Source organism: Thunnus albacares, chromosome 11, assembly GCF_914725855.1.
Source record: "Thunnus albacares chromosome 11, fThuAlb1.1, whole genome shotgun sequence".
Classification (NCBI taxonomy): Eukaryota; Metazoa; Chordata; class Actinopteri; order Scombriformes; family Scombridae; genus Thunnus; species Thunnus albacares.
Window position 1 is genome coordinate 18,336,324 of NC_058116.1, and position 11,061 is coordinate 18,347,384.

Genomic DNA, 11,061 nt, shown 5'->3' on the forward strand with positions numbered 1-11,061 from the left:
AAATGCTGATAGTTACAGGAAAACATATGCTTGTGCAAACGTGGGTACACACAAATTTGCATAAAGATTTCTGCACTCGCATGCACACAGATGAATGCAAATCTATGTACACATGTTGACGCAACACTCAATGAGGCGAGAACATTATCAGCACTCGCATGTGTAATGGGCCACAGCAGCTCTGCAATTGTTATTCTAAACTGAAATGCCCCCTGTATAGTTGTTTAAGAGTGTGAATGGTAAATGGCTTGCACTGATGCCTCACACATACCAACGTCCATAGGCCAACTGCAACAGAGCTGCCATGCAAGGCGCTGGCCTGTTCATTGATAGCAATTTGGGGTTCAGTGTCTTGCTCAAGCACCAGGGGTTGAACCACTAAGCCTTAAAGGAATAGGACATTTTGGGATATACGTTTGCCTGCTTTCTTGCAGAGATAGAGAAGAAAATCAACGCCCCTCTCATGTCTTTATGGTAAAAATGAAGCAGCTGGTATAGCCTAGCATAAAAACTGGAAACAGGGAGAAACAGTTAGTCTGGCTCTGTCCGAAGGCAAAAAAATTGTCTTACAAACATCTCTAAAGCTCACTAATTATGATGTGGTATCAAGTTTGTTAAATTGGAAATTTGTTGTTTTAGGGTGGGCGTCATGTGCTACATTATTTCTTGGCTGAGAGCAGCAACTTCCTTAAATCTTGTCGTCACAACGAGGTCGCCAGGCAACTGGACTCCAGGAAGGGCTCCAGGCCAAGAGATAGCCAAAGTAACCCCCTGAAAAAACGCAACTTGTCGCTACAAATCAGTGTTTGTATGATGTTTAAACAAATGAGTTATAACATGTTAATTGAGCTTTAGAGGTGCTGGTAGGCATATTTCGTTACCTTCAAACAGAGCGCGTGTGGTAGTGATCTTCTCATCTAACTCTCGGCAAAGAAAGCAAATAAGTGCATTTCCCCAAATATCAACAGTTGCTTTAATGGTCAATGTGCTCTACTACATGAAGCATATAGCTAAAAGATCTGCAAGGCAACTTTTTAGCTGTAAGACTTTACAGAAGGTGGTGGATGACCATGCCCTCCACACTCTTTCAATAATGGTGCGGCTGAGTTCTGTGGCACGAATGAATTTACAGGTATACCCCATATCCCCTATGACTAAAAAGCAAAGAGGTTCCCTTTCTAAGATGTGATTAAACTTCATTATCAGAGCCGTTGCACCTTACAAAGCTGGAATCAAATTGGGGAAAACAATAAAACCTTTATGACAAACTTTGATTTCTCTTAACTGGCTCGTATGTTCCATACCAGGAAAGTTCTAATGAATTTACACAAGTGCCAGTTGACGTTCTATTTCAGCTAAAAGGTAAACACAGCTATAGATGGCTGTTTACTCTGTGTGAATCTCTCTCTTTGCTTTTCTCTGTTCCATCAAGAGACATGAAAAGCTGTGGTGCAGCAAAAATACTTTATGGTGTTTACACACACAAATAATAAAACATAAATTGTGGAAACCCTCAGCCTTGTACAGTTCAGTTCATTCAAAGGAGCCTGCCCTGAGAAACAGGGGTGAGACCACTGATTTTCTGCTGGCAAATATTTGAAGAGCTAATTTGGAGGGGCTGGGTTTGCTGGTGTTAAACAGTGTGTGTGTGTGTGTGTGTGTGTGTGTGTGTGTGTGTGTGTGTGTGTGTGTTTGTGTGTGTGCGCATGTATGTCAACCACACACAGCCAGCAGCCAGGGAGCCAGACAGCAAAGGTAATTAATGTAATTTGTCCATTTTAGGAAATCGGCATAAAGAAATTAATCTAGTTGATTAATTAGGACGATTGTCTAGACTAATTGGCACTGTTGTCAGCCAGCAGTCATTCAGGCATCCCGCCAATCATGGATTTAGTTAGTCAGCCAGTCAGCAAGTCAAATAATTTGTTTGACCGTCAGTCAGTCAGTGAGTCAGTTGTTCAGCCAAGCAATTCTTCAGCTAGTCCACCTGCCAAACATCCAGGCAGTCTGTCACACAGCTAGTAAATCATCCCATTACCCAGTCAATCAACCAAACACTAGTCAGCCAGTCAACCAATGACCCTTGATCTTATTTGATTTTGGAGCGCAGCCGGGAGGGAAAAAAAAAATCTGGGTTCTGCATACTCCAGGAAATTGATTGGTTTAATTGATTGTAGCTGCCTGTTGTTTACAGTTTAAAACAACCCCCCCCCCCCCCCTTTTTTTTTTTTTTGGGTGGGAGGTGGGGGGTTAGCATACAGAGCTGTCAAGGGCACAGAGACACAAAGACAACAACTGGAAATGTGAAGTGGCAGCATTAAAGGGCAAAGCTTCTGTTTGCTGCTTGCTCGCCTGCCAGCACAGTGTGGACAGGACTCTCCAGTGCGCCCTGTGCCCAGGAGGGGCGGGGTGGGTGGCAGAGTAGGGACAGAGGGAGAGAAAGAGAGGAGAGAGGAGGGCAGGACTGGCAGGGTGCGGTCTGAAGTGGCAACAGATCGTTTTGGATCACTCAAATCCCTTCAATTCAACTGGAAAGCTGCAGCTTGTTGCACGCCGGCCGCATATGGAGAGGAAAAGCTTTCAATCCAGAGAGGGCACCAACCAAACAGCAGGCGAAAGTGGCTGATGTTGTGACAGTTTCCCAGAGCAAAAGAAAGAGGGAGAGAAACCACAACACTGCAACTTGGATATCAGAAACCGCTCTCTCTCTCTCTCTCTCTCTCTCTCTCTCTCTCTCTCTCTCTCTCTCTTTTACTCTCTCACCCACCAAATCGACTTTGAACCTGTTTGTTTAAATACACGGACTTTACAGCCTGCAGACTTACTGTTGATTCTGTAAGGCGGAGGGAGCGAAGTTTCTCAATTTGGGTCAATTTTGGAGCCGCTATAAACTTTTTGGTGTCCTCATGGTGCCCGGTGCCGCCGAGGTGCCCGACGCAGTAAATGAGCTTCTCTTATCCGAGATTTTCGGACGAGACGTTGCGGCTGTCACCGACCATGGAGTCCGGAACTGAACCGGGGAGGTACTGAAGACATCTCTCTCCCCCGGGAGAGTCCTCCCTCCCCCCGGGGCGATGCGGATCTCCTTCCTTCTTCTCACCGCCTCTCTGTGTGCCTTGGTCCTCCTCTTCGCACCTGCCTCGGAGGGCTGCGGGCCGGGGAGGGGGTACGGTAAGAGGCGGCTTCCAAAGAAGCTCATCCCGCTAGCCTACAAGCAGTTCAGCCCCAACGTAGCCGAGAAGACCTTGGGAGCCAGCGGGCGGCCCGAGGGCAAAATAACGCGCAACTCCGAGCGCTTTAAAGAACTAACGCCGAATTACAATACAGATATTATCTTCAAAGATGAGGAGGACACGGGCGCCGACAGGCTCATGACCCAGGTGAGGAGGGGAGATGAATTGGTACAAGGCATGGATGCAAAACATTTTGCACAGATGCGCAAAGATGGACCATTGTTTCTGAGTGCTGCTATCACATCGTATTGTCCATTAGCTATAGTGATCAATTCAATGTAGACCATCTTATTTGGTTAATTCCGAGCTGACAGCTGACTATAGCAGACTTTTTCCATGTAGACGAAAGAACTGAATCACTTCAGACTGGACTAGCCACGCTGTTGCATCCAATTGTCTGCTGAATGTTTGCTGTCAGTTAAATGTTTAAACCAAAATGATTGATTCTATTGACTCTTGGCCCTTCTTTCACCTCTGGATCTTGCTACCTGACATACCTGGCAGCTGTGTTTTTTTGGTGCCTTGAAGTATTGCCTTCTTAAACTGAGTTTCATATTGTTTAACAGTTTTTTTCTCAACCGTCGTCAATCAGTGCCATTTTCTATTTGACAACACACATGGGAGTGCGTAAAACTATTCATTGTAGGGTGATTGAATGAGACTGTTAACCTAAGTCAATGTATGACACATTGAAACGACTAAGTAATCTTAATCTTTGAGGCATTTCAGTTTAATTTTTTTTAACCTTTTTTAAAAAATTTTATTTTTTATTTTTTGGCCTACAAGTAAGACACTTCTCTCCCATGTAACTGTACTGTAGCAAATGGAGCAGTGACTCCCTTACGCTCAGTGCGCCTAATCTCTGCCCAGCCTTTGTGCATGAATTGGATTAAGTTATTGATGGAAATTAACATTAACAATTTATTATAAACCACATTCAAATTGAGCAAATAGATCTCCACTGCGGGAAAACTACTAAATCACCCCAAGCACACGTGAATAGTTTTGTGTGCGTTGACCAAATAACCTGACTCAATGGTATGCATTTCTTTGCATGTGTGCCCCTTTTTGTTTTGAGTGTGTGTTAGTTGGGAGTTATCTAATGTCACAGTTGTCTGAGTACCTGAGGGGCATGTCTCAGCGTTTCAGACTCTCGTGCTCTCCTTCTGTCTATCTGTCTCTCAGCTCTCTTCCTGTTCTATCTGTCTCTTTCTCTTTTTTTTACACATTCCACCTTGCCCATCAATGTAGTGAATCTGATTTTATCTGGCTATTTGGCGCGCCACACACACACAACACACACACACAACACACACACACACACACACACACACACACACACACACACACACACACACACACACACACACACACACACACACACAGTCCACATGTGTATGTGGCTTTCTCCTAAGTCTGAACTTGGGTATCTGTTCATCACATGGCTTTATCACAACAAACTTTTCTCAAACCAGCTGATCTTTTTCTACTTCAGGCTACTCTCTCAGCTTTATTAGTTCATGTTAATTTTGTACTTGAATCGGTTGTTTCTAACAACCTGCCTACTCTCTCCCCTGTCCTGGATCGCTCTTAGCGTTGTAAAGACAAGTTAAACTCTCTGGCCATCTCTGTGATGAACATGTGGCCGGGTGTGAAGCTTAGAGTGACAGAGGGCTGGGATGAGGACGGCCATCATTCAGAGGACTCACTGCACTATGAGGGACGTGCTGTTGACATCACCACCTCTGACAGGTACAGTAGGCACACAATAGAGCAGATGTATAAATATGAGTGTATAAATAAGATAAGAAACATGCAGAATTAGAAAGCTACATGCATATTCGAACATTTAAACTGTTAAGAGTCTCTCAGACAACAACTCAGTCAATCAATTTATAAGTGATGTAAAGGATCAACCAGTTTCAGACAATTTTTTGCAGATAATAAATTAAAATGTGAGTGTGTGACCAAATTCCACCTAGAATTGATCATTTCATGTAGTGAATTATATTATCTATATAAATACTAAATGTCAATCTCAAAATAAAGGTAGATCTTTGGTGAAGTTTACTGTGATAGTTAAGCTTTGATTTATGACATTTGGAATTGAGAATATCTTTTTATTCCTTCCTCATAGGGACAGAAACAAATATGCCATGTTGGCCCGGCTGGCAGTAGAAGCAGGATTTGACTGGGTCTACTACGAGTCCAAGGCCCACATTCACTGTAGCGTCAAATCAGGTAAGAGATGGATATGAGCTACAGTGTGTGTGTTTGTATGTTATTTTGTTTGAGGCCAGCTGTCATTAACACTAATGAGGTTGTTGTTGCTAGACCCATTGTTGGCGATTCACTAATGGTTTAGCTTGCCTTTCAGTGCCTATATCATCAGTCTGTGTGTGTGTTTGTGTGTGTGTGTGTGTTTGAGTGTGTGTGTGTTTGAGTGTATGGCCTATTGGGAGCCAATCAAAGCAGGATGTGCACCTGTGCTCTTTGCTGTAGTCAGTCTCTCTTCTTGGTCAGATCTGCTCATAAAATGATCGGTCTTTGTGATCATAAAATATTTACTCCTATACAGTCTTAAACTGCCATTTTTGATATGGATGTATTGTTTAGTGGTGGGGTAGTGCAATGGCTAATATATGCAATAGGCCAATAACTAGAGGGGTGATATCCACTGGATAAAATTAAGATGATTGAATCAGTTAATAAAAACACATATAAACATAACTGTATATTTAAAGTGTCTCTCTTTATGAAGTATAAATCAGGGACAGACCTTAAAGCAAACAATAGTTGACCACATTCAACCTCAAGCTATTTTAACTTTTGAGACATTTTAGAAACCCATGTCTGGTACCACCAGTTATTTGATACCAAACTACAGTCCGCTGAGGTTAGTAGGCTGTGAGATGATTAACTCTCTCTTTGTTTTGCTGTTGCTTTTCCTTCAGTAGGTTTTTCTCAGATCTCTTATCTAAGTCTTATCACCTCCTGGTTACAGACCTCCTTTTCTGCAGCCTTCAGGCTTACAGACACACACACCTTGGACAAATATTTGGCTGCCTTAAGACTGCCTTAAGACAACCCTCCCACACACACACACACACACACACACACACACACACACATACACGCACACGCTCATACACACACACTTACACTGATTGATGGTGATGAAGTTCTTATTTCAAACAGATTTTGCTCCACAATAGTCCTTGCAAAATATTCTATTCTGCTGTATTTTTTTTTTTTTTTGCCCTGTTACCTTTTCGTACCTTCCACTAGCTCTGTTCCAAATGAGTCTGTGTTCTTTCCTGTCTCTGACCCCAGGCCGTGCTCTGACTGTGGTGATACAATCAGCTGGTTATCCATTAGCTCTTGCTGACTACCTCTTCTTGCCACCTCGTCTCACTGCGTCTTAAAGGGCCGCCTTATTCAGAAATACCCAAACAAGATCAAATGCATGCTTTTTTGGCATCCTTGACAGCCTAAATGAATGACTACAGAACAACAAATCAGGCAGACAGCTGCCATAATGGTGTATTACTTGTCTTAGTTTTGACAAATTGAGTAGACTAGAAGGACAGATATGCTTGCCAAAGCAAAGTAGAGGGGCAAACTGTCCCCTTTGACAGCATTATCTTAGAAATAGAGGCATGCCTATTTGCCAATTTGCCTATTGTCTTTAAAACACATTCCAGTGAAGAATTTGACAAACCTCAGAAGAAACACTATTAATTTTGGAAACTATGTATAATGGATTTCAACTCGAATTCGTAGGCCTTAGCATTACTGAGTGTTTAGAGGGTCACTCAGACGTGAGATTAAATCTTTAAAAGAGTTTTTCAAGCATCTCTGGTTTATTTTCAATTGTGCAAAATTAAATGAGGTTTGAGCTGTGTTGTTAAGACATGTTTTTCTTAAGTGTGTTTCTCTCTCTGTGTGTATGTGTGTGCGTGTGTGTGTGTATATGAGGTTTGAGAATGAGAAGAGAGCCAGACGCAGAGAGAAAAGACAAAGTTGGAACATGAGTCACATTATATACATATGTTAACAATCTACCACTGATCCACCAAGATAAAGTTGTCCTTGAGTCGGTGTCAAAGTCTGACCTGATTTATAGATCACTGAGTGACCTAGAATAACCTGCAGATGCAGAAATCCAAGTTCTGCTACACTGTTCCAACTGTATTTTACTCTCTTTCTGTTTTGTCTCCCACATCATCAACAAAGAATTATGTGATGAAAATTGAAACAGGACTAAATTAAGAAGAATATAATAATCTTCCTCTTTTCTTAATTTCCCCAGAACATTCTGTGGCAGCCAAAACTGGAGGTTGTTTCCCTGGTGATGCTCAGGTTATCCTCGAGGGTGGAGCTACTAAACAGATGCGCGATCTTCACCCTGGTGAACGTGTTTTGGCTTCTTCAACGACAGATGGCCATGGCCCGCTTCTCTACAGCCCAATATTATCCTTTTTGGATCGCCAGCCCAACATCACAAAGATCTTCTACGTCATTGGCACTGACGCAGGACTTAATATTACACTCACAGCGGCACACCTGATCTTTGTCACAGACTGTACTGGTGGGCTGAGTGAGCCAGCGTGCGAAGAGACAGCTGAAGGGCCATTTCTGGGCTCTATACGTGGGGCCAGGCCTAGCGAGGAGGCAGGTCTCAGGACAGTTTTTGCCAGCGAGGTCCAGCCCGGACAGTGCGTGCTAACGTCGCAAGAGAAAGGGGCAAAACTTTCAGTCGTGACCTTTGTAGAGGAGAAGAAAATCACTGGGTTATATGCCCCACTAACCCAGCACGGTTCTATAGTGGTGAACGGCATACTGGCATCCTGCTATGCTGCTGTGGACAATCACCATTTGGCCCACTGGGTTCTGGCCCCACTGCAATTCTTCTACAGCTTCATGGGACCTTCAGAACCGCAGACTGATGGACTGCACTGGTACCCTTGGCTTCTACAGAAGCTGGGGGAAATGCTGCTGGATGCTGGACACTTCCACCCCTGGGGGATCGAGCAAGGACATAGATAGAAGCCACAGAGACATGTTTCACACTGATGACTTCATCCACTTGCCTGTATTCAGGAGCACCAAAGCACAGAACAGAGCGTTCTTTCTCTATAGAAATGAGTGACTAAAGACAATTGATTTTATAGTGCAAATGTGTTTTTTTTTTTTACTAACTCTACTTGCCTGTATTTGCTGTACTTCAACAAACTCATTTTTGTAGCACATGTAAAAATGTGCAAGAGATTTGATTAAGATTTGTTTCATACTGGCATTTTCAGATTCATTGATGCCAGCAGAGCGACTGAGGTGTGACAGAAAATCAAAGACAGTTTTGTAAGTACTTGGTAAATTTAACTTGGACACCAACAGAAACACTGACATAAGTGTCTCGAGTTCGAGTTTAACGTTGAAACTATAAGTTTTACTTCACCTCAGTGCTCCTCAGAGATCAGAAACAAGGACTGTGATTTAAAATGATTGCTTTTATAAGAACAAATCAGTAATTAGGGGAGTTAAACAATCAGGTTTCATCATTCTTTTGTACTGTATTTGATTCATCAACACTTAAGCATCTTTAGATCAAGCTGAGGCATACTGATACTGAAAAATACATGAGGATACCTTTGATGACAATTCTTGAGATCTTCAGGTGTCAGAGAGGTTAAGGTGAAATGACATGAAGGAAACATTTGAGGAGGAGGAAGAAAAGACAAACCAACATGGAGAAAACTAGTGACTGATCAAGGTGTGATTTGAAGCTCTACATGCACATCTACATGTTATTTATACAGTTAAATAATGTTATGAAGTAAAGGAAGAAAATGACGAATGAACTTTGCTCTGTTTACTCTTATCGCACTAAATCCACTGATTCTTCACTCTTCTCTGTAGAGTCTGTATTGTATAAATGTATGTTAAACAAAATCATATTTAACTGGACCATTTACAAAGCTCGTTACAATGTGGATGATGAAGTTCTGTGTATTTACTGAATGCAGTGTAGCAATGTGCGGGTGTTGCATTGAAGCTTCACATCTGAAAAGGGCTTTATTAGAAAATTATTGAATGGCAGGGAATGATCTGGCATTCTGTTGTTTGATGGACATGTTATTTATGTAGCAGTATGTTCACATATAGCTCTAATTTACATTTGTGAAGTACTGATGCAAGATAAATGCATGGTACTTCAATGGCCACACTGTCAGTCTGTTCATTTAAACATCTTCATATTGTTATCAGGTATTTTATTTAAATGGTTTTATTTTGTGACATGTTTTTCATTGTTTCAGGTTTATAACTTTCAGGTCAGTGGTATCTAGTTAAGACATACAACACTCAGGCTGTATTCAACTACTGTATTAATTAAGCAACAGCTATGCAACATGTAAGTAACAGTTATCTTTTACCTTAAATAGTAAGAGTTTATTTGATGGCTCTTCTTTGCATGATGTTTTTTGTATTTTGTCCATAGACTTCAATTGGCAGAGGTACAGCAAATCTGATTTTTAAAACTATGGGAAGCGGATCTAATCTTTGGTTGAATGTGGATAAACATATAGTTCATTTTACCCATGTGACCTTTCAGGAGACACTTGTTGAGTATGCTTTGTGAAGACCCAAACATTTCAATTATCTAGGAAATCCAAGGCAAAGACTTGTCAAATATGTATATTAAGATATTGTCGGAGAAACTATTTAAAGATCTATTTTTAAAAAATAATGTAAATGTATTATTATTTTTGGCAACTCTGTGCATACAGTTTGTATGTTAAACATAAAGTTTTTGTTTGTAAACCAAAACTTGTTGTGATTTTTTTTGATAGCAACAAATTCAAAGCTCATGAGTCATATATTACTAATGAGTAAAAAATACTGTTTATCTAATAAAATCAATTTTTATTTTTATCATGCTTGTTCTCCTAGAAATGCCTTTGCATTTTTCAGCAGCACTACTGGGGGGCTGGCATGGGTTCGTATGTTACATGTTGATACATAAACAGCCATCGGACAGTGGTCACTGTTAGTGATAATGCATCACATCAGCTGTGGTTACAGGGTGGGCTGCTGGTTGGTTTCAGTACCACGGACAGCAGCACTCAGCAACACTCCTCTTTCTTCCACTTGATGCCTGATATTTTTTTTCTTTTTCCATGATGTACAGCTACTATTTGAACACAGCACACCCTGCTGGGTGCTTCAGTATTTGCAAAGAAGACGTCCTGAGACCAAAATCCAGACATTAAAAGAATTCAAGAGCGAGAGCAGGACATGTGTCTGCTTTCTTCTTACTAAAGCTGCAACAATAAGTTGATTAATCCATTAGTCGATTGACAGAAAATTAATCGACAACTCTTTTGATAAGCAAGTTATTTTAGTTATTTTTAAAGAAAAAAAGCCAAATATTTGCTGTTTGTAGCTTCTCAAATATAAGGATATGAAGTTTTTCTGTCTAATACATTATAGTCAACTGAATATATTTGGATTCTTGACTGTTGATTAGACAAAGAAAGATGTTTGAAGACGTCACCGTGGGCTCCAAGAAATTATAACAGGCATTTTTCTGACATTTTATAGTTGAAACAATGAATCAATTAATTGAGAAAATAATCTGCAGCTTAATCAGTAATGAAAATAACAACTCCTTACTACTCCTTACTAATGTTTGTTTTTCCATCTGGAAGAGTAAAAACCATGACTGACAGGACACACTTTGTCAGTGTGGTCACATGATAGATTAATCAAGAAAAAAGATTAGTAGTGAAACTGCGACTTATTGACAACTGTAGCAGTATCCTATTTC

At 41.1% G+C, this 11,061-nt stretch overlaps 1 protein-coding gene across 1 annotated transcript; it reads left to right on the forward strand.

Moving 5' to 3' along the window:
* Positions 1–2,503: 2,503 nt before the first annotated feature.
* LOC122992188 (indian hedgehog B protein-like) lies at positions 2,504–10,061 on the forward strand. The gene is made up of 4 exons (XM_044365871.1): positions 2,504–3,380; positions 4,828–4,985; positions 5,371–5,474; positions 7,546–10,061. Exons 1-4 carry the CDS (start codon positions 3,075–3,077, stop codon positions 8,280–8,282), a joined length of 1,305 nt encoding a protein of 434 aa, XP_044221806.1. The 5' UTR covers positions 2,504–3,074; the 3' UTR covers positions 8,283–10,061.
* The last annotated feature ends 1,000 nt before the right edge of the window (positions 10,062–11,061 follow it).